This window comes from Tiliqua scincoides, chromosome 1, assembly GCF_035046505.1.
Source record: "Tiliqua scincoides isolate rTilSci1 chromosome 1, rTilSci1.hap2, whole genome shotgun sequence".
NCBI classification, from domain to species: domain Eukaryota; kingdom Metazoa; phylum Chordata; class Lepidosauria; order Squamata; family Scincidae; genus Tiliqua; species Tiliqua scincoides.
Window position 1 is genome coordinate 267,428,378 of NC_089821.1, and position 24,103 is coordinate 267,452,480.

General features: G+C 43.0%; 2 protein-coding genes and 1 long non-coding RNA gene across 3 annotated transcripts in view; 2 read left to right on the forward strand and 1 right to left on the reverse strand.

The window, feature by feature from the left end:
- Window positions 1-17,743, forward strand: part of ACSS1 (acyl-CoA synthetase short chain family member 1) — a 50,080-nt gene extending 32,337 nt beyond the window's left edge. Inside the window, exons 9-14 of the mRNA XM_066625618.1 lie at window positions 6,561-6,673; window positions 8,244-8,370; window positions 9,248-9,375; window positions 10,075-10,138; window positions 13,883-14,001; window positions 15,499-17,743. Coding sequence (XP_066481715.1) covers window positions 6,561-6,673; window positions 8,244-8,370; window positions 9,248-9,375; window positions 10,075-10,138; window positions 13,883-14,001; window positions 15,499-15,675 — 728 coding nt within the window. The 3' untranslated portion in view covers window positions 15,676-17,743. The remainder of the gene's footprint in view (window positions 1-6,560; window positions 6,674-8,243; window positions 8,371-9,247; window positions 9,376-10,074; window positions 10,139-13,882; window positions 14,002-15,498) is intronic.
- Window positions 165-23,458, reverse strand: LOC136649190 (uncharacterized). The gene is made up of 4 exons (XR_010794373.1): window positions 23,375-23,458; window positions 20,909-21,108; window positions 6,487-6,697; window positions 165-253 (listed from the first exon to the last, which is right to left on the reverse strand). It is a non-coding gene; the product is annotated as an uncharacterized lncRNA (long non-coding RNA).
- A 278-nt stretch (window positions 23,459-23,736) lies between these two features.
- APMAP (adipocyte plasma membrane associated protein) overlaps window positions 23,737-24,103 on the forward strand; it is a 35,851-nt gene continuing 35,484 nt past the window's right edge. The window contains exon 1 of the mRNA XM_066611880.1: window positions 23,737-23,903. Coding sequence (XP_066467977.1) covers window positions 23,812-23,903 — 92 coding nt within the window. The 5' untranslated portion in view covers window positions 23,737-23,811. The remainder of the gene's footprint in view (window positions 23,904-24,103) is intronic.

Here is a 24,103-nt window from a genome sequence, read left to right on the forward strand (position 1 = left end):
CATTGATTGTTTTCACAAAAAAAGGAATCGCTTGAGAGGAGTACACAGTTGTACTTTTTTGGATAGAACATGTATCTTAAAACAGTATCAACCAGCTTGTCCATGCTATAGATTTTTTTAAAAATTTGTTTTATTCAATTTTCAAAACAGCTTCTTGTTTTAGTCTTATGTCTTGCGCTCCCTCTCCGAATATCTGTATCCTCCCTTCAAATTCTTCCTCAAAATCCACGGTTTTCATTGTCTTTGTCATAACCTTTGTTCCCAGAAAAAAAAAACAGCTTAAGAAAGTGTTACTGTATTTGCTCATACAAGTATTCATCTCAAATTATCCTAACCTCCTTCCTCTGATTGTAAGCTACTTAGGGCAGCTCTTTTTCTGATGTCAACCTGTAAAGTCTAAAGGAACTTTAGTCAACATGTTGACTAAAGGAACTATCTTTGTAATAAAATAATATTTTTCAGCATCTACAATTTAAAACACATTATCGGTTCCTGAAAATAGAATGATTTTGCCATAATTAGTGCAGCTCAAAAGCAGACATCATAGCAGTCTGATAATCTCAAAAGCTGATTATCCATTGTTGAAACAAATGCACACGTTCTTGTTGCTCAAAAGCAGACATCATAACAGTCTCTCAAAAGCTGATTACCCAGTGTTGAAACAAATGCACACATTTCTGCAAGACGATTTATTATTTCCCATGGGTATAAATGGTAATGGTAACATTAATTCATATAGAGAGTTCATGCGGATGCAGGATGTGAGCTGATATGCCATGGTGTTAGCTCAATTGCACATCTCACGATCAATTTAAAAATAGCTTGTTAATTGCTGTTTATCCTCTCTGGAACATTGGTCTCTGAAGCAGCAGTATGCCACAAAATAATCAACTTGAACAGGCATAAAGATTAGCAAATCAGGCTTTACGAATCCATTTGAAAGCATTTGGGTGAGTGGATAAGTGAGAGGGAGATTAAGAGGGAGTGACTTAGGAGAAAGTGTGTGCATAAGTGAGAGAGAGAGAGAGAGAGAGAGAGAGAGAGAGAGAGCCCTGTTTTCAAATCTAAGTGGTGATATAGAAAGTTTGATCAAACTGTATGCAACTCTGTTGTTTCCAACCCAGTATTCTAAGCTCTTAAGTGTCAGTGTTGTCCTTGTTAATATAAACTAATTCTTGACATTTAAAACTGAGAAAACCAAACAAAATTCAAACATTTTATCAGCAACAAACCCCAAAACATAAAAGCTACACACCATTCTGCCTGTACCTGCAAAACATGCCTGAAAATTTGCCTTAGACTGGGACACTGGTCACAACTTGAATACTCAAGCACTGTTCTCTTTGATAGCACATATGCAGAGCACATTTCAAGTATCAGTGCTTCACATACATGATGTCAGTAATCTTCATAATAGCTTGAAAAGTAGCCAAGTATTATTATCCTCATTTGCAGATGTGGGACCAAAGTGAGAGAATGGTAGCTTAAGGAAACCTCATACATTAGTGGCTGAAGTGACACATGATCTTAAGGAGCTAACTGCATGGTACACACAAACGCATGTCCTTTTAACAAAGAAATGTTGAGAGAGGATTACTCTGAGTAGGGAAGTGGCTACAGCAGGGGGATCAACTGTTGTGTTCCTTGCTCTTCTGCCATCCGGGGCCAGGAACACAAATGCTACCCAATGCTTGATCCAGAAGTAATTGCTATGATGTGATGATGTCACCACAATTACTTCTGGCTGGCTTGGAGTGGTTACACACCAGTCTGAGTGGCCACCTGCTTTTTCCCTATTTTTTTTCAAAATGAAAAATGTGGGTAGCTGCTCAGAGCGCTATACAATCACTCAGAGTGCATGCCGCAGGGGCAGTGGATGGCAACATCACCCCCCAGGGGCACCGCCCAGGGGCACTGCTCCCCTCCAGGTACACTAGTGGGAATCAACCCTTTCCTTTTCTCTGCACAGCTCTGTTATTGCCTATTGAACAGTATCAGAATATCTGCTGAAAAGTACCTTCTGGGTAGCCACCTGGAGCAGGGGTAGGCAGACTTTGGGATTATGTGGTCTACTTTGTTTGTCACTATAACCCAGATATAGTGGGGCAGGAGGTCTGGTCTAGAGGGTAGAGCCTCCGTCTGCCTGAAGATAACATCCACAAGGTCGCCAGTTCGAGGCCACCGGCACCGTGCGACCTTGAAGCAGCTGACAAGCTGAAACCGAGCTATTCCATCTGCTCTGAGCGTGGGAGGATGGAGGCTAGAATGTGAAGCCAGATTGGAATGAAACACCTGAATGTAGTGGTTCTTGAAAGAAAGAACCTTCTTTCAAATTGTAAAAATCCCTATTTAATAAGGGATTTAAATAAAGCCTGCCTATGTAAACCGCCTTGAATAAAGTCTTGAATAAAGACCAAGAAAGGCGGTATATAAATACCTGTTATTATTATTATTATATATAGTAATAAATGTTAAAGTGCAGGAGTTCCTCACGATACCCTCTATAGCCGTGTCCCATTAAGATTATAACAAAACAAAAACCCATTAAATTTCTTCATTTCAATACTTTCTTCTCCTACCATTTATTTCTGCTTTGAACCTTATTGTGCTTCATTTAAAGATCTAGCTCAGTGTTTCTCAACATTTGTCCTCCACTGTATCACTTCACATGGTTTACCTATTTGAAGCACCACTGGAAGTAACTGGCAATGACATCATCACCAGTTACGTCTGGGTTGTGAGACCAGATGTGACGTGACAAACACCAGAAAGAGGCTTGGGGTGGACAGGACAGCTTTTCTGAGTGCAGAAAAGCATTCTTTGGTGCTCTGCCTGCCGAGTCTTCTATCACTGTTTATTGTGTTGCATTCCTGGTCTCGCTGCTGGGTGACAGGTGGCCAGGGGTCCTGCAAGTACCACCAGACACCACCTCAAGTATCACTGGTGGTTCCGTTGTCATGAATATGTACATGTTAGGCCTAGGTTAGCATGTGAAGCCTGAACCAAACTAAGTCAGTAATGGAGAAGTGGCTAGCAGTTCCTAGCTGCAAGAACGTGAGTAAACAAACAAAAAGATTGTTGTCTCTCCTTTGCTGGCCAGAAAGGACAGACAACAAGAATTACAACCCATTGGAATGTTTAACACCTCAGTAGACTGAGAGGCGCCTGATCAAGCGGAATGGATTGCAGCTATGGATCTCCAGTTGGGAGGGGTAAAGAACTATGAGGGGCTAGCAACCAGGCCAACTTTAAGAAGGTTCTGTACTCAAAAGTTTCTGATTGGACAGTCTAAATAAGTATGAAGTCACCTCAGCACTATTAGCATAAGAAGTATAATAATGAGTGTCCCAAGGGGTGTGTGTGGTCCTTCTTGGACAGAGGTTTTTGGGTGCACATCCTGCATGCTGGGAGCCCCATTGTCCAACATGGGCATCTGGTCTCACAGGTAACCTGGAGCTAAAAGATCTACAAGAGAAGCTGACCCAGGTGAGAGTTAGGGATTAATAGAGATAGCCAGCTAGCTTTATTATTTTATTGCTGATGTGTTTCCTAGATGTTTATGCCTCTAGCATTTGCTGCCTTATGTAACCTTATGTATTTAATAAACTAAAATCCCTTTTACCAAGTTGTTGCCTTTTCTGTTGGGGACAAAGTTTCAAAATCCCACCTAGCCACTAAGCAAGCTACCAAGTGCTCATTGAAGTCTAGTAACTTGAGGACTGAAGCTTTAATTGGAAAAAGAGCTCAGTGCCTGCAAGGGATAGAGTTAAGCCTAGAGGGTCTCAGTGTCCCTAGACTGAGGCACTGGCACATACAGGGTGATGGCAGTACTACTGGACAGGGGGGCCTTGAGGGCTTTAGGGTTCGAGAACCAAGAACTCTGAGCACCCCAAACCCCCCTAAGTTTACGACACCTATACCACTGGTTGAGAAACACTGATCTAGCGCATTTCATTTCAAACTCTGGGAGTGGGTTGCAACAGTTTTAAAACAAATGTATAATTTTTTTAATGGGATTAAAAAATCCCAAATAAATACAAAAGGTATATTAGCATTCTAGCCTGTGTATGTTTACTCAGAAGTAAGTTCCACTATGTTCACTAGAATTTACCTCTAGGTAAATTTGTGTAGGATAGTAGCCTTAATATAGCATGACCTATGCTGTCTCTCAGGTAGCCCTAGGAAAAGATGATGATGTAGGCTGCAATCCTATACACTCTTTTCAGGAAGCAAGCCTCACTTTACACAGTAGGACTTACATCTGAGTAAACAAGCATAAGGTGTGCTGTAAAACATTTCCATTTGCTCCTAGGCAAATTTGCCTCCTGCAAGATCCCAATATCTCTTTCCTGATTGTGACAGCTCAGACCCTTTCAGTGTATATATGAAGTTAGGACTTTTTGCTCCAGTGCTCATCATTTTACACTTATTGACACTGAACTGCATTTGCCATTTGGTTGCCTTTTTGCCCTGTTTAGAGAGGTCCTTTAGAAACCTTTCGCAATCTGCTTCAGTTTTGACCACCTTGAATGGCTTGGCGTCACTTGCTCACTCCAGGCTTGGCTATCTCACTGTTTACCCCTAACTTCAGATCATTTATGAACATGTTAACAAGTTACATGAAATTGTTGCAGTTGTTTCTGGGAGAAGATGCATGTTAAGATAAACATTTAGGAGCAATTCTCAAGGCTGCAATTTTTCTTTTAGAAATGGATGTATTTGATACCCATCCTATGTTAGATGACCAGGGTGTCTTCTGATGGCATTTGAAGTCTGCCTCTGTTCCAATATGATGTTTTATATTACTAGATAGTTATGAGGACAAACAAGAGGCCAATGCCTTAAAAGAAGTATATAAATGAGTAATAGTAACAATGGTCTTAAGATACTTTGCAAAGATTTGTAATTAGGGCAAACATCCATTACCTCTGATACTTTCCAAATAACTTTCCGATTAGCATGTAAGCCATGTTTTAGCCTTGATCTCCATAAATGAAAAAAAAGATGGAGTTTTGCTGTTTATGCCAACTAGGGCAGTTCTCTCTTGTCTTCCAGGCTTCAGAGGGCAACCAAAAGGCAAAATCCCTAGATCCGAGCACTAATAAATTAGATATTTACCACTCAATCTTCATTTGGTATAATTTGTCACTATGAAAGAAATGGCATATATTTATATTGTTTGCCAATGGTGGGATATGGCTTTTATTATTTGCAGGAACTTATATCCATGTAGTTTGATTACTGCTTCTTCTTTTTGTGTATCTGAATTAGTGTTAGGCTATAAAAGATCTGATTAAGGTTGAAATCTCTGATCTGATTTAACATTTATCCTGATAGAAATGAGGAAAGAATGATTAAGAGGCTCAGTCCTGAATTGAAAATAATCGCAGAATGCCCATAATGGGTGGGAGGGTCTAATCCTATACAATAATAGTATTTTAGACTCATAAACCGCTTTTCAGGCAAACCATTTGAAGTGCTGTGAAAACAGCACAAGGAAGCACATTACATAATATGCTTGCACTTCTGTCATTGCTGCTAAACTCACTTGTTAAGTCCATCAAATTGGGTTGAATATCATTTTTAGTAGCTTCATGGGTTGGGGGAGAAGTAGAATAAGAAACTTGCCTGTGTTTTTAACCAGGAATTGATGTCCATTCTCTGATGCTGGGATATGTTACTAACTGGCCCCAAAATGAATCCAGTATACACTCTTTTAAGTCAGTTTCATGAAATATACAATGGGAAAATATGGGGTCTATTGATAAGTGGTCAAAGTCTTGCCTTGTGGTTCTGGTATGAACTCAGTTGCATGGTTCCAACACAATGGTAAGTGCAAAAACAATCCTTAATTATCCAGGAAAACCTAGGATATGGTTTCCCTTCCTCTACAAGCCTTCTTCTGTTCTGCTGTGAACAGGTTGGCAATCCATATAATGTAGGCTTCCTCCACCATATCCTAACCTCCCTCCTGGTGTTACACTGGGTTTCCCAGATTTGTGCCAGCTCAGTCACTGGCGTGGATTTGAGAAGCCCCATAGTGCCAACTGGGGCTTGAGGTATGGGGAAAAATATTCCCTTACCCTGAGGAGACCTCTAGCCACCTTCTATCCACCTGCAGTGGATATAGTGCAAGCCATGCCGGCACAGGTCAGAATTGGGCTGCCCAGCTAGCAGGGAGTTCTTATTTGGAAAACCATTTGCAAAATGAGAAATGCTGGAACTTGGCCCTGTCTGGAAGTTAGACTTGTTGGAATCTGGAAGATGCATTGACTGTTTGAGATTACTCAATAGTAAAATATAATCTGCGGGTGCTGAAAGACAGAATCTTAGTACTGTATTGGTATTTCATGCTTCTATGCTGTACTTCTATAGAAGTACATGCTTCTATATACTGTTGTATATAAAGTATACAACCTGTATTGGATTCTTGAAGATCTTTTCCAACACTATGACTCTATGATTTTGTGTTTTTATTGGACTCACACTGTTACTGTGGTGAGAAGCAAGTAGCAAATGCATGAATTTCAGCTGACATTCCTTCTTTGTTGTTCTTCCAGAAACTGGTGGTATTTGTGTTGCTCCTCGGCCTTCAGAGAAAGGAGCTGAGATTGTTCCAGCTATTGCAATGCGGCCTTTCTATGGGATTACTCCAGTGCTGATGGATGAGAAGGCAAGTTGAGAGATCCTGTAAAAACTGGGGGCGTAAAATGTAGAAATCTTCAGCAGGCATATTGTTTGCTTGTTGATACGGCTCATTTGTTCTTAATCATTTTAAAATATTTAACATTAATCAAATCCTGAATACAGTGGTGCCTCGCAAGACGAATGCCTCGCACACCGAAAAACTTGCAAGACGAAAGCGTTTTTGCGATTTTTTCTGGTGACTCGCAAGACGAATTTTTTCTATGGCCGTGCTTCGCAAGACGAATTTTTAAAATTAAAAAGTTGAAGTTTTGTGCTTGAAATTTTTGAAATCCTCTGTACAGTATGTATGCCTTTAAAGAGCACTTAATAAACACTTTGTAAACCAAATTTGACTTTGTTCTGACTTTTTTTGCCCATAGGAACGCATTAATTAAATTTCAATGCATTCCTATGGGAAACCGCGCTTCGCAAGATGAAATTTTCACAATACGAAACGACTTGCGGAACGAATTAATTTCGTCTTGTGAGGCACCACTGTATATGTTTGTTGAAAATGCATGGCATATTCCACCTCCCAAGGTCAAGTCATGTTTTTCGACCTACTTCTTTTCAAATGAGGTATAGCCCCATTCTAACAAGATCTCCCAAAAGCTCTTTGCAACTTTATTCAGATTCACTCCAAGAAATAAGACCAATCATGAAACATTCAGGAGCTAGTGAGCTTAGTTGTCCTTTTCAAAGGCTACAGTCCTGTCTACCCTTACATGGGAGTAAGTTCCATTGACTAAAATGGGACTTCTGGTAGACATGCATAGCATTGGGCTTTAAGTTTCTGTTTAGACATAATAGAGAAAATAAGTTTCTGTTTGGAGAAGAGCAATCATTTAGCTCCCTCTTATGATATTGTCCCATTTCATTGCTGAAATTAATGTGGCATTTTCCACATCTGCATAGGAATTACGCTCTTCCTTTTCAGTGGTAGTGGCAACCTGGATGTGTGACTTTAATCGCAGTCATGCTTTCTCTTATTCCCCATTTTAAAGACCTGAGGAAATAAAACTTATTTGCAGTTAGTCAGTAACTGTGCAGGGATTTTAACCTTGGTCTCTTAGGTCAACACTCTTACCAGACACGCTCTTCTCTGATTTACAAATACCAGATGATACTATTATCCAGAGCCACCCTTTGGGTAGGGCAACTGGTGTGGCCGTCCTGGGCCCTTTACTTTCATGACCAATATATGAGGGCTTCTGCACTGGCTGTGTTGCCCTAGGCCTGCATCCTTCTAGAGACAGCTCTGCTGTTATTCCTAAAGGCTAGTATAAGTAACCCACAACTACTTTTACATCATTATTTTCTTTATATCTGTGGGCATCGTACTGTTACCGTATGCTCTGCCTTTGGCAAGTACTTGGATGGAAGGCTGTGGCTCTTTACTGAATTCTTAATGTTGATGCTGCAGGAGTACCAACTCATAGGAATTAATGGAGTGCCAAGTCATTAGGCCACATGTCCCAGTTTCTGAGACACTTCCGGTTTGGAACATTTCTATTTCATGGCCATACTGACTGTTGCTTCTGTGCTTGGCCCCACAGGGAAAAGTGATAGAAGACAACAATGTATCCGGTGCTCTGTGCATTGCACAGCCCTGGCCTGGTATGGCAAGGACCATCTATGGAGATCATCAGAGATTTATAGAAGCATATTTTAAAACTTATCCAGGTAAAAAAAAAATGAAGTGTTGATTCCCAGCAAACTTCTGGATAAACTAATGCTTTTTTCCCTTTGATAAGAGCATATTGTGCAGATAATGCTCTGTGTCACTTGCACTTTGAAAAAGGAACAAGTTTTGTCTTAAGGCAACAAGACTCAGCTAGTTTTGTCTTAAAAAAAGCTAATCCTGTAACCTCTGCCAATCATGCAAGTTAAAACCAATTGCATATAAAGGTAATTTTGATTAAAATGAACGGTCTGAGGGAAAAAAGGCTCTGCTAAGGCCTGGACTTGCATGTGACACCTCCATCATCACTGTCACCAGAGCCTTCCCCTGTTCCAAAGTGCTGGGAGCAGCGAGGGTTCTGGGAGCATCTTGGAGTGACCAGCTACTGCTGCTTCCACTGCTCTCCCTCATCCCAAGGCAAATTTTTTAGTGCCTTGAGATGGAGGGAGGGGAGAAGTAATGAGACTTGAGTGTTTTGCAAGTGATTGATCCAATTGCTTGTAAGACCTCAGGGACGTGGATGTGTTTGCTTGGAATGTGTGCAAATCTCCCAAGCCTTTCCAAGCTCATGCATCCCTAGTATTGAGGCCCTAATCTCTTTATAGAGCCTTAGCACATATACCTGTATCATATACATTTGGTGAATCATATTGTGGGCTGTGGATATTATATCCATTAATGAATGTAATACATGAAGCAGCTGTTTCCTCCCTTTGTCATCATAATTATAAATTAATTCTTGTAGGCTATGTGTGATATACAAAATTACCATTCTATAGGATTAATGAGTGATATTAAGAGCATTGTGATATTGAATTACAGTACTGGAAAAACATGTAGATCAGCCTTTACTAACCCCAGGATACTTTGTTGTTACAGGTTATTATTTCACAGGTGATGGTGCATACAGAACTGAAGAAGGTTACTACCAGATAACAGGGCGAATGGATGATGTCCTCAACATCAGTGGACACAGACTTGGAACTGCAGAGATTGAAGATGCCATGGTAATTACTGGAGCAAGGAAAAGCTCCTTCTGTGGTGACCCCAAATATTCACTTGTATAGGTTTATTGAATAACAACTGATTACCAAAGAATCATTGCCACTGTCATAAAAGGTTTTCATTTTAGGGCTGACTTACACATAGATGTTTATCACTCTTGGCCCTGTGTGGTGACTGTGTATGTGAATGAGCCATCACAGATTGATCACCACCAGCAGAACCCATCACCCAGTGTCAACTCAAACACTATGCTTATCAATTATCCAGTTATTTGGCCAAAAGCCATCAGGTGATGTGAAAAGGGCTACTTCTCACAGATGAGAGGATAAACCTGTGTGTGTTTCAGATTGCAGATGAAGGCTTACACTGAATGCTTCTTCAATACAGACACATTGCCCACATATAGAAAATTATGTATCAAGGAGAAGGAATCTAGCCTAGCCTTCCCCTTGACTTCCTAATTTTCTCTGTATAAGAATTTTATTTTGCAGCAGAGTATGGCATTTCATGAGCCCTCATCTTCAATCTGGTAATGTCAAAACACAGTTTTATCTCATCATCTGCTGTTTATGTGAACCAGGCCCAAGTGGCATACATACATGTTTGTCTGAGCCAGGCTTTTGACATCTCCCTCTTTAGGGATTAAAAGAAAGTATGTAGTTAAGCCCACAGAAATACTTTTTTTTTATTTTGTTAAAAAGGATGAACATCCTGCAGTACCTGAAACAGCAGTGGTTGGTTATCCCCATGACATCAAAGGAGAAGGTAAATGAATAGAATGCACTTACAGCCATTATTTAAATATTTAACATGACTTTTAATCTTTGCTTCTGTAAGATCTAGGTATTGGAAAGCATGATTAAAGAGAAAATGAGTCTGTTACTAGATTGATCTTATTTGCAGGCTCAGGAGTAGAAGATTTACTGCCTGGTGAACAGTTTTTACTACTTGTGAATGCTTTTTTCTTCTTGAAATGTGATATAGATGTGAACCACAATGGGGAAAAATGTACTGGGTTGACAACTTTAATAATTCTTGCACAAGAAGCAGTCATCCTTAGATATCTGATTCTTCATTCTTTTTCATTCTAAGGAAGCACATATAATCTATTACTTACTGCAGTGGTTCTCGAACTTTTAGCACTGGGACCCACTTTTTAGAATCTGTCATGACCCACTGGAAGTGATGTCATGACTGGAAGTGACATCATCAAACAGGAAATTTTTTTGACAATTCTAGGCTGCAATCCTACCCACACTTATCCAGGTGTAAGTCCCATTTACTATTTTTGTCAAAAGCATATACATAGTAGCCTGTTCAAAGTACATATCTGTAACATTTCCCCAAATGCAGTCGCATACCATGGTAGCATCAAGTCTATTAAATAAAATATTGAAATGAATGGGAACCCACGTGAAATTGACTGGCGACCTACCTAGTGGATCCCAAACCACAGTTTGAGAAACACTGACTTACAGTGCAATCCTATCTTGTGCTCGAACAGGCAGGCCAGAAGGCCTGAGCTATATCCAGCGCAAGATAGGGGCCCAAAGTGGCTCAGCTGGAGGTAAGAGGAAACTCTTCCCCCTTCCCTTAGGTAAGCCACCACAGCCCCAATGGGTCTCCTTGGACTTGTGCCACCTCTGGAGACTGAAGAGAGTGGAGGGGCTCTGTGCAGTTCGGGAACAGGGGCTAGAATCCGGCATATCTGCTGGGTCCCAGCACCACCTCCTGCTCCCACACATCCGCCCTGGTGACTGCCCTCTTCCTGCCCTCCTCTCTGCCCTGGAACGCCTCCCTCCTGCCTCCTCCCTGCCCACCCCAGATCCTTTTGTCGTCCGAGCTCAGCCAACAAAAGTCTCCCCATGAAGTCAGCATAGAGGCTGAATTCAGCCTCTGCAGGCCAGCGCGTATCCCTGCACTGGCCCAGCCGGCTCTCGAGGAGGTGCAAACGTGCCTTATGGCACGTTTGCAATCCTCCTGGGACGGCACAAGGGACTTGCACCAGCCCAAGGGCAAGTCTGGATTGCACCCTTAGTGTAATAAAGCATGATACAATTTGACCTTGAAACTTTTTGGTTTTAAGAAGATTTTCACAAGTGATTCGCAGAATGTTATTTGAATTTTAAATCAAACAAAGGGTTTATATTGATCAGAGAGTACATTAATATACATCTATATAGTACATGGGTGCATGCACCTATATGTATGCTGTATATCACCCTCTCCACTTTCTGTTTGTATAAACAACTTTCAGAAGTTCAGCATTGGGAATGAAATATTCTTCATATCACCATTACTTGTGAAAATAACATGAAGAGCTACAAACTTTTGAGGCCGCTTAGTGCAGTGGCTTCCAAAGTCCTCCTTAGGAAGAGGGAACTATGTAAGTATTTGCTGGGGTGTGGGGATTGCAGCATCGTGATCCCCAGGATTGCGCTGCTGCTGGGACAGAAGAGGAGTTTTCACTTACCTTCAGCTAGTGCTAGAGTCCTGGGAGGTAGGGGCGGGCGTTTGGGGAGCCTCTCGCAGGGCTCCTCAAGCCTCTGTAAGTCTGAAAAATAGGAAAAATCAGGCACTTTGGTTTTCACAATGAAACTGGAAGTGCCTGGTTTTTTTCTTTCTTACGGACTCGCAGAGACTTGGGGAGCCCTGCAGAGGGCTCCCTGGACCTCCCAGGACTCCAGTGCTGGCTGGAGGTAAGTGAAAAAACCCCACCCATCCTTGGCAGCAGTGCAATCCTGGGGATCATGTTGCTACCTTCCCCCCTCACTGCCCCTTAAAGGGACGTAGGCCAGTGCTTTCTTAGCTGGTGGGTCCCTGGCTGGTGGATTATTTTTTATAAATGCCCTTATGTGGTAAAAAGTGTCCCAGAGTTTGTGCTGGAAAGGATGTGGATCTATCAATACTAGTGTGCATAGGTGGTGGGATGACCCCAACTTGGAAATTATTAGCAGGAAATAATGTGGTGATAACTTGTACAACTGGTTTTACTTTATCTGACACCCTGGAAGCTTGACTGTTAGGTAGAGGTGTTTGTTTCCAGTGAGTAAGTTAGGGTTACAGCCTAAGTACTGAACATATGGGCTGACTTCTGAGTAAAACAAATAACACCATTTTCAAGCACCTTTGCTTCTAGGTTACATTCACAATATAGTTCCATTTCCCTTTCTAATGTTCATAGTGTATTAATAGTAGTGCACAGGATTTAGAGGATATATATTGCAAGAGCATGGAAAGAACCAATGCTCTTGGAGTAGGACTTGTTTGTAATATTCTAAAATGTGATTTTTCTAAAAGTTTCCTGCAGATTTTAAAAAGTAGTTTAATGCAGGGATGTGCCAGGCACAGCTCTGCAGAAAAAATGGAGATGCTGGTGGAGTGTGGTGGAGTTCCCATTTAACACTGCCCTGATGTTCCCATCCCACCTGCAGTCAGCGATGTGTTGACATCCTTTATTGCAACCACCATTTTCATTTCATTTATGTAAACAAAAGCTGGGCTGTTATTAAGTGCAGCACTGCAGAAAGTGATCAGTTTGTCACGAACCCAGTGATGACCTCCTCCCCCTTTCACAACTCCCAATTCTGCCTTCAGAGGGAGCACTAAGTAGCATGTGGGGACCAACAGGGAGCCATCTGAGCTTGGCAAGGCAAGGGGGACAGACAGCATGAAGGAACAGAAGTGGCAGGTGGGAAGGTTGCCCAAAACAGCTGAGAGGGAGGGTGGCTTGCCCGCAGCAGCCAGGAGGCTTGCAACCCAGTCCTTTGCAGGTCTACTCAGAAGTCTCATTGAGGTCAATGGGGCTTCCTTCCTCCTCTTCTGTTGCAAGGAAAAAACCTCCTGCCTGGTTTGCCCGCCTCCTTTGCCCTCTCCCTGGGCTATCCAGGCATATTTTCCTATCGCAGGAACCACCTCCCCTGTCCGTTGGGCTCCTCCTTCTCCCCTCCCTCATCCAAAGAAAAAAATCAGGCCATCCATTTGGCCAAAAAATCATCCATTCCTTCTGAGATGGACATTGTCTGTCCATCCCCAGTCCTGGCTGCCCATGCCGCCTTCTGTTTCCTTCCCCCAGCCCAGGGAGGTTTAACCCCCAGTTAAACCTCCCTTCTTCCCTCCACCCCCCCAGCCTCCATCTCCTGGAGCTAACCCACCCTTCTCCCACCAAGTCTGCTGCTCCCCTCCCATTTTGAAGGTTGGCTTTAGGATCACCCATGAGGCCTATTGGGGCAACATGGAAGTGGCAAAAAAAAAATAATAAATAAGAACACACAGACATAAAACTGAGTCGGAGGCACAAAAATTGTGAGTCTTCATGACCTGAGTTTATACAAGTCTTGACTCTTTTCTGAATCAGAGCCCTGAGTCATGAGTTAGGGTCCAAGTCATACACATGACTTGAGTTCATACAGGTTGCAGAAAGTGAGTGTTTTTGCGAGTCGAGTCTTTATGAGTTGAGTTCCCATCCCTGGTTTAATGTATGGTAAATGAACTCTTGTTTTCTTTCAGGGGCATTTGCTTTCATAGTGCTAAGGGATGACACTGCACATCCAGAAATAGTTTCCAAAGAGGTTAAAGCAATAGTTGCTTCCAAGATAGCAAAGTATGCTGTGCCTGATCATATTCTGGTAAGTCCTTTCAAGATGATAGCCAAAACTCAATGAATCCTAAAACTAGTTGCTGCTAGTCGTGTCATGTTCTCAGGAGTAATTATAATATGCTAGTATAAGCCTGCTTATGGCACTGTGGACAGTTCTCTGGGGAGGCGGTGCAAGCATCTATTCCTGACCTTCTTCCCCATCAGTAGCTCTTGGAGTCTGTGTATTGAGTAATAGTTAAGTCAGCACAGTAGTTCTATGTGTTTGACATGTCTTTTTCATTTCTGGAGTTCATAAGCCATGATTCTTGAAATCCTAGGCATATCTATTCAAAATTAAGTCACATTATAAACATTGGGGGCTTACTCTCAGGTTGTCTGAGGCTACAATCTTATATACACACATACCTGGGAGTAACCCCCATTGAACTTAATGGAATGTAATGGAACTTACTTCTCAGTGGACATGTGTAGGCTAGTGCTGTCACTGTGTTAGCCTATTAACCCCTGAACTAGGTGAGGGAAGTTTCTTACCTCTCCAAAGGTAAGCTCCTTTTGTTGTAATGTCATTGTATTTCAGATTTTTTTCATTATGTATGTAACATAATTAATTTTATAGTATGATAGGATTCCTTTGTTTATTAGACTTCTTTGTTCCTTTGTTTATTAGACTTCTTTGTTCCTTTGTTTATTAGACTTCCTTTATTATTAGACTTGAGTTTATTTCTCAGTTTTCTCCACACCACCACTATTTGTTTCTCTCTATAAATAGAAGGGAGAGATAAAGACCAAGAAAGGTTTTTTGCTTTTAAATATATCAGATTGCTCTCTCCTTATATATGCTTACTAAGGGCCGATTCAGACACAACTAGAAATCATGGTCTCACATTATGTGAATGTGGCTTCCAGTCCCCTGGTGCCTATGTTCCGTCTGGTTTATTTATCTGCAAAGCTCACTTCAGCAGCACATATATTAAAATTGTAATGATACAGAGAAGATTAGCCTGTCCTCTGAATAACAGAGGGATTGCTGCTCTGGGATTGCCAGCCCCTGAATTCATCTGCAGCTCCTACTGCCCCTTCCTAGATTCTCATTAACACCCTACCTGTACGTTATAAATTATTATTATTTAATTGCAAGCCACTTTGAAAACCTGTCCTAGCTGAAAAGCAGAATAAAAATAAACAAAAATTTTTTTAATACCATGGCTATGTATGTAATACGTTGGCTGTGCCAACGTTGCACAGCTGCAGTTTGAAAAAGCCAGGAAGTTGACATCATGACATGGCTCTGTGATAGAGGTGAAAAGGTAAGGGGAAGGAGGAGAGACTCGGGAGAGTTAGAAGCCACATTCACATGGCAGAAAACGATGGCTTTCCCTTATATCTGAACTGCCCAGTCACTAAAGTACCATGTGTCACAAAACTGTTTCAAAGCTTTGGGTCTGGCTTGATCTAAAGCAGTATTTTAGTTTAGTATAATTGTTCACCATGACTGTTAAAGGACACTTTTCCCTTTCTCAACCAGGTGGTGAAGCGACTTCCCAAAACACGTTCTGGGAAAATCATGAGAAGGTTGCTACGAGGAATAGTGACTGGTAACATCTGTGACCTGGGAGATATCACCACACTGGATGACCCCAGTGTTATCACAGAAATACTTGACACATATGAGAAGTACAAAGCTCAGCATCCAACCTTGTAAATGGGAGTTTTGAAATATGTTTCACCAAAAATCCAGAGGAGCAAAGGGAACCTGTCAATTTGCTCATGCTCTTTCATGGGGTTCTACTTATTCCTGTGAGAATCAGAAGATTCTTGCCTTAAAAGCATTATTCTGTAGAATAGGCTACATCTTATAGGTGCTTCCCTGCCTTTCATCTTTGTCTTTTCAAACCATGGAAGATTCCATTTAGATTCTAATATTTTAGAGCAGTGGTTCCCAAACTCGTCTCAACCCACTAGAGGAACCAGACTCAGGACATTCCCCTTAAAGGGAATGACTGTGCAAGGATGGTAGTGATGACTATGTAGCCATCGTGGTGCCTCAAAGACCAAGGAGCTTTTTCACTTACTTGGGGGACAGTGTGGGTCTTCAGCAGGGTGAGGAGGGCTTGTAGCCCCTCTGCGGGCCTCTCCACTGCTCAGTGCTTATCTCTGATTGGAACCCATTTCCAGTTTTCGATCAAAAAGTGGGTTCAGTAGAGGGAGGCCCTGCACTCTGCCGAATGCCAGCACTGCCCCTCAGGTAAATGAAAAATCCTCTTGGTTGCACCGTCGCCACAATCACTGGGGCACCGGTGCCTCCCCCACCCGTTCCCACAGAGTGGGACTTGCCTGGTTCCTAACTCCCCTGTAGGAGTTTGGGAACCACTGTTTTAGAGGCTTTCTGCATCTCTACATTAAATGCTTCAAACCTAGGCAGCAAGCATTAATTTAGCCACCTTTATCTGTGCCTCCGAGAAAATATAAAGAACCTTTCTGAGTTTGATTTTAATAGATTTAGGAGAAACATTCCCTTGGTGTTCCTGACCATGCAGCTAAACTAAATCTTTCAGTGCTTGAAGTTCTTTTCAGAATAAGAAAAATATCACACAGAAGTATCTGAACTGGCATAACTGAAGAAGTGCTTAAAAAGCTACAGAACGCTATAGGGGAAAGCACACTTCCTCTTGTTACAGTAGCTGGGTAGTCAACCATATTTTTAATAAAGACTGTGGTGCCTTTTTAACAATGTGTAATACTACAGTATATAGTAGTTGTGAAAATGAGAATGTGCCTTGAATAGTCAGTCCCCAAACAGGCTGTGGGGTGGGAGTTTTCATTGCACTTAAGAACACAAGTGACGCAGTACCATGAGCAGGTTAATTTTGGGTGATCACATTTGCCTCACTCAGTTGCACCATTGTTCTATTTAATACACTGTGAGAAGGGGCTTGACAATCTCATTCGTGAACATACAGCAATACAGTCTGTGTACAATACAGTCTAGAATGTGTAATGAATTTAAACATGTGTAATTATTTTGAAACGACAATAGGAATTTGCTGCCAAAAAAAACCAAAAAAAAAACCCCAACAACTGCAGATTCAGTAGCCTGAATTATGGCCAAGGCAATTGTCTAATTTTGAAGACTAATGATAAACCTCTGTCATGCTTAATGAAGTTGAAGGGAGAAAGATGAACTATTCAGTTAGAAAAAGTTCAAAGATATTATTAATCTAGAGAAAACTATCTCAGAATTGTTGGGACTTAAAATAGTCTATTTGTACTGCTGGGTCCTTGTTTTATGTCCATAAGGAATGTGCTTATAGAGTCTGTGAACATCCTAAGATGTTCTTCATCCTGCCAATTGTGGCATGTTATTTGGTCAAACCATCAGTCCCCTTCAGCAGAGGAGAGACTGAAGTTGGTGTGAAGAGTTGCAATGTAAATCTATGCCCAAGACATGGGATTTGACATGAAATCAAATCTCGATTCAACCACAACTTATCTTGGTCCAGTCACTCACTCTCTCTTCCCAACCCAGCAATTTTCAACCACTGCAGTTTGGGGAAGGGTCATATATTAGAAAGACCATTGGGGGACGCAAGTCCCCGGCCAGTATGCCTTGTCAAAAAACCGATGGTGTGTCTTGACAATTTTAGTGCTTTTTCAGTGTGCCACAAGATGGAAAAGGTTTAAAATCGATATTCTAACCTAAGTCTGGAATGGGAAGAATCATGTATCTTGACCTGACCAACTTGTAAGAAATAAATTTGACTGATTTCCAACCCAGTGAATGCGGAATTATTCCCCCATTACTGGCACTTGTTGAATAAGAGAGCAACTGAAATTTAGGGCTACTTCATGTGTTATGCATGAAGTATGTACTGAAATGTAATGAACGATGGGTGGAAAGCATTAATGGATGTGTATACAGAAAACACAACAGAGAAAGACTTGAATATGTGCCTAAAGTTTCACAAACACAAAATGCAAGAGCACCCTCTGCTGGATGACTATAATAATGATCAATAAAATGTGCTATGTAAAAAAGTAGAAAATTGATAATTGTATTGCAAATACTGGATCAAATGCAATAAACCATAACCAATTAGAAATACAGTCATACACAATGGTGACATCTGCTAGATAGCAAAATACAATACAAATGGTATGCTACAAAAGTTCCTCAAAAGCACCTCAGTAGCCTAACTGCTGTATTTTCAAACTTGTATTCATTTTAAAATTTATATCCTGCCCTTTGCCTGCAGATCCTAGGATGGTTAAAATACAATAAAGACAATAAAATATAAGAAAACAAAAACTATTCATCACAAGAAACAATTCAGAAATATCAGGAACATCCAGAGAAAATAACAGCAGTTATCTAGCTAAGGCCTGATGGAACAGGTGAGTCACAGGCATACCAGGTGGGTCAGGGAGAGTATATGCCCCAAGGCACCACATGGGGGAGGCATTGTGAAACCCCTCCTCTGCCACCCACCTTTTAAAAAAACAGGTCTTTCCAAGGCCTTTTGAGGGTAGGGGAAGCTGCCTGTGGCCTCCACTGCCCCTAGAAGGCCTTCTCTGGAAGGCCTAAAAACATCACTTCTGGTTTTTGGCAAAAATCAGAAGTGACAGTTTTGGGCTTTCTGGAGCCCTCAGAAATGCCCGATGGAGGCAATATGAGGGCAGCATTTTGTGGTCCTGGCCCCAGCCGGCATTGGGGCCAGGATCGTAATTGAGGTGGTTCTCTTAGTGCCCAATACTATCCAACTTAATTACCATCCAAATTAATGTTCAGAGCCCAATTCTATGCATGTCTACTCAGAAGTAAGTCATTATAATTAATGGGGCTTACTCCCAGGTAAGTGTGGATAGGATTGTAGCCTTAATTACAGTGCAATACTATCCAACTTTCCAGCCACAATGCAGCCCTGAGGAAAGGGAACAAATGTTCCCTTACTTTACCTTGAGGAGGCTGCCGTGACTGTCCCCCCACCGCAGGATGCAACACATGTCCCATTGGCAAGCCTGCACTACTGCTTAAATGGATAGGACTGGACCCTAAAAATGAAAGGGAGGAGGCATTTTGAATCCCAGCGGAAGGGAATTCCAAAGCCTATGTGCTATCTCAGAGAACACATTGTCCTGCATATAGTATGTCAACCAAGCCTCAGCAAGCAATTGCAAACAGAGAAGTACCTCCAAATATCTCTACCTGGCTGCTGCATTTTGAACCAGTTGTAATTTCTGGATATTTCTCTGGGGAAGCTCCATATAGAGAGTGTTGTTGTCACCCAAACAAGAGGTAAGACAGGTGAAAGTGGTCTGATTAGCTTTCTCTAGGAAGGGCTGCAGTTGATGCACCAATTAAAAGCTGAGTGAAGGCAGTTCTGACCACAGCCACCAACTTGACTTTCCAGGAGTAAAGTCTAATTCAGAACCACCTCTAAGCTGTACACCTGCTCTTTCAGAGGAAATACAGCCCCATCAGGAATAGGCTGAATTCCCATTCCCAATCAGTTCTCCTGTTGACCACTAGTATCTTCATCTCATCAGAATTGTTAACTTCTTTGGCATCATCCAGTCCATCACTGCTTCCAAACTCTGGTTTAGAATGTCCCAAACCACCTGGGGGTCACATGAAATAAATAGATTGAACACTATTTACATATTAGTGATATTACAGTCCAAATCTCCTGATGATGTCTTGGGGGTTTCATGTCTCTGTTGAACAATGTGGGACAGAATAGAAGTCTGCAGTACTGGAGAAGCCAAGGTATTAAACAGTAATTCCCAAGTGACACCTTTTGGACACTCCCCTCCAGGTAAGAACTGAACTAGCACAACACTGTGCCCCCATCCCAGGGAGGTTGTTCAGAACAATACTACGCATGATGGTACTGCTGACAGGCCAAGCAGTACAAATAAAGGTGTATTCCCCCTGTTCGATTCCCAGCTTAAGTCATCGACTAGGGCAAGGGTCTCCAAACTTTTCGGCCAGAGGACCACATCAAATATCTGGCACAGTGTTATGGGCCAGAAAAATAAGTAAATATGAAATATAAAATTTAAATAAATACATTAAAGACGGAACTTAGATGAATTTCCAGGATTTCTCAAAGCACCATCACACATCACAGAAATAAAGCATACACTGAAATGGACTCCTATTTCCCCACCCACAAGCAGCTTACTCAGAGCTCACACCTCAGAGCTTACACCTCAGAACCAGTGCATCACAGGAAACACCTGGAGCGTGTTCTGAGGGCCTCCCCAACCCTCAGAAAGCCCTCTAAGTGTTTCAGAAGGCCCCAAAATTGCACTTTCTGATCTTGGGAAAGACCAGGAAGAGATGTTTTGGGTGTTCTGAGGGCTAGGGAGGCTGCGCATGTCTCCCTGGCCCTCAGAACATTTCCCAGTTGCACTCGGTTGAGGCCCACAGAGGCTTGAGCAGGCCAGAGAGAGGCTCTCCGAGAGTCACATCTGGCCCCTGGACCAGGGTCTGGAGACCCCTGAACTGAGGAAAGTCCATAAAAGCCAGCCAATTATGTTAAAACAGATCATTTGGGCAGAGCAAATGTTTAGCAGTTTAATAGGGAAAATGTTCAAATGTTTACTTATGTTAATGAACCAAATGTTTATGGATGTTTATAGTTAAATTAGTTATTTCTATGTTTGTTGTTGGCAACCTTCAGTCTCGAAAGACTATGGTATCGCGCTCTGAATGGTGGTTCTGGAACAGCATCTAGTGTGGCTGAAAAGGCAGATTTGGGAGTGACAATCCCTTCCACACTGGGAGCAAGTACAGTCTGTCCCTGGTCTGTCTCCCTGGCTATGGGCCTTCCTTCTTTGCCTCAGACTGTTGGCCAAGTGTCTCTTCAAACTGGGAAAGGCCATGCTGCACAGCCTGCCTCCAAGCGGGCCGCTCAGAGGCCAGGGTTTCCCACCTGTTGCGGTCCACTCCTAAGGCCTTCAGATCCCTCTTGCAGATGTCCTTGTATCGCAGCTGTGGTCTACCTGTAGAGCACTTTCCTTGCACGAGTTCTCCATAGAGGAGATCCTTTGAGATCTGGCCATCATCCATTCTCACAACATGACCGAGCCAACGCAGGCGTCTCTGTTTCAGCAGTGAATACATGCTAGGTTTCTATGTTTAGGAAATAAGGAAAAGAGTTTATTTGTTTAGCATGCTTAAAGCATTTTTGGTCTCAGTCAGAAGCTGCAGCCAGTAGATAGGTTGTAAATTGTTTCTTAAGAACTGTCAAAGCATCAGATAAGGTAAAAAGGGAATATGAGGAATGAATACTGAGTTATTATAGCATGCATACCAAGGACTAGATAAGAAAACACATGGAAAAAGGGGTTTTTTGCATTTTAAAACTTTCAGGCTTCCTTAAACCAGAGAGAAGGCTTTTTGGATTCTTTAAACTTATTATTCTATTAGTTCCCTTTAAATTAAAATTACAGTCATGTATGCATATATTGAACACTGGGAGGAGCTAATATAGCAAAGTTTCATGTCAAAGAGAGTATGATGCCTGCTTGCTTTTAATGTTTAATAGTTAATAGTTATAGAGTGTAACTAACACATGTATGTAGGGATGCAGCTTCAGAAGTGAATTTTTAGCAGTCAGAATAGTTTGATCAAAGCATAAATACACAAAATAGCAAAAAGCCATTAAATTAGACCATTGAGGCTGCTTAAGTCTCAGATGTATCTCAAAGTAACCTTGAGAGGCAGACGTAGCAAAGTTAATGAGTCTAACAAGGAGAAATGTGGTATGAGGTTACTCCTCAGATAAGGCTCTTATCTGAGGCAAAAGATACTTTTAATCGGAACTCAGACAGTTTTACAAATCAAAAGAGATTTAGCAGTCAGGAAGTAGGATGCATTTGTAACAATTAGAGATAGGAAGAGTCATATCTCTTGGAGGTGATAGAACTAAAGGTTATACTGTATATAGGTAAGAGACACTTTCATGAGGAATAAGGCCTTGGCAAAGGCAGTAAATCTGTTGCTAATTAAAATACAGTTTTCCAAGATACAGACATCAGCAGAAACAGCTGGACAGGAACAAGATAATATGAAAAAGCCCCTAATTAGCAAAACATTCCTGAAAACCTATGTCAGAGGTAAATGGTAGGAGGGGCTAGATTTAATTTAAATAAAGAGGAAGGTTTCTTAAAATCCTTATTTACAATAAGAATTTAGTTTGTCCTGTATTAAATATATACCACTATACATCACAAATAGAGAATCACACATGAAATGGAAGGAAAACCAAAAGGGATTAGTTTAAACAGAGGTTAGCAGAAGACTCACAGTGATTGATGAAACCAAACAGAAGGAATTTAGACAGATAAGCAGATGGCTGTTTGAAACATGTCAGGGCAGTGAGGAATGGCCAGAGATAAGCAAAAACATACCAAAGGCCAGTAATAAATGAGGAATAGCAAAAGATAAGAGCAAAAGACATAAAGTTATCTGTGGCCAATCCTGAGAAGGCCTCCATTTCTGATGTCACACATCAGCCAATGAAATGTAAGACTCCTCAAACAAAGGAGCCAGAATCCAATATAAGGGAAAGGTTCACACTGGAAAATTGCGCGCTTTCTGAGGGCTTTGGGAGCTCCCACATGGCTTTCATTGCTCTCTTCGCTTTGGACAAGGAGTCCCTGAGAAGCCCGTTGCTGGCAACGAAATAAAGTTTGCAGATGATCACCACTCTTGCCTACTGAGTTTGCTTTTGACCTTGCAACAGAACTAGGGCAGCCAGGGCAGTTTCCAAACATGGCCCAGAAGCCAAACTAAAATGGGTCAAGATAATGGTTCTTCAAAGAGTGCGTGGGTTGTGGGCGCCTCACACAGTGGTGGCGCTTTGCAAAGCACTCTGGAGGGGAGGCTCTGCCTCACCTGCCTCCCCACCCACCACACATCCCTGCTGTGAGCCCCCTCCTTATCCTTCACTGGCAAGTTATCTTTTTCCCCTGCAGAAGTGGCTCAGCAAGGTAGTGCTACCACACACTGAAGAAAGAGAGCATGATGGGAAGTGTTGCCAACTGTCGGGCAGGACTCTGGTGCTCTTGACACTTGTGACAGGCTGCTCTAGCCCGCCCCCTCCTCCTCACTTCCTGTTCTGCTTCCTGGCCTCAGGGATTTGTCACCTGCACCCTCTAGACGAACAAGGCCTCTTTCGGTGCCCTAGCTTATCACACACATGCACGAGCGCGTTCCCTTCTGCCTCTTGAAGGCTCATTCAGCGTTCCCTTGGCTCCGCCCCACGACAAGTCCAACGTTGATTGGACAAAGAGGTGGGGGCGGGGTACCGATGACAGAGGAGCGCATGAACGATCTAAGGAGAGAGGCGGGTGTTCTATGCGGAGGAGGGAGGAAGTCTTGTCGGGGACCATACCGAGATGCCTTTTTGAGCCCATCCCCCACAGTCGCGAGGCCATGGCGCCGTGGAGGCTGCCGCGGGGCCACCCTGAGGGGTGGAGCGTGATACTCTGGATGACGGTTGGGCCCTGGAGAAAGGGGGGATGGGCGCCGAAGCCATCGATTGGACCGTCCTGGAGGACGGGGTGGGACTTTTCCTCAGCGGGACGGCCTTTCGGCCAACCAGGAGGAGGCATGGGCGGAGCTTGGGCGCGGCCGTTGGTCGTCCACAGAGGAGGGGGAGGGGCCTCGGGGTGGCGGCTGTTGGGCGGGCAACGGGAAAGGGGCAGGGCCGCGTGGCACGGGAGGCGGGGCCAGCCCGCGGGGGGCGGGGCTCTGTGGGGGCACGGAGCGTGCCTGTGCTGCGGGCGGGCGCGATTCTCGTCTGTCACGCCGGGGAGAGAGCCGGGGAACATGAATGAGGCTGAGGGGCTGCGGCAGCGCCGCCCCGTCCGACCGCAGGTGATCACCGAGGACAGCGCGGCCCAGGAAACCAAAGCTGGCAGGTGCGTGGCGATCTGGGTCCTCGGCCGCCCGCCCTTCCCCTGCGGGAGAAGAAGAGGCGTCCGCCTGCCTGCCTCCCCGGGGGACGCCGAAGCGAGCGGCGGGGGGAGGCGCCGCCTGGCCGCCCCTGCGAAGGGAAGGGCCGAGCGTGAGGAGGGAATGGGGTGCGTTGGCGTCCCCACGGAGACCTCCGGGGCCTCGT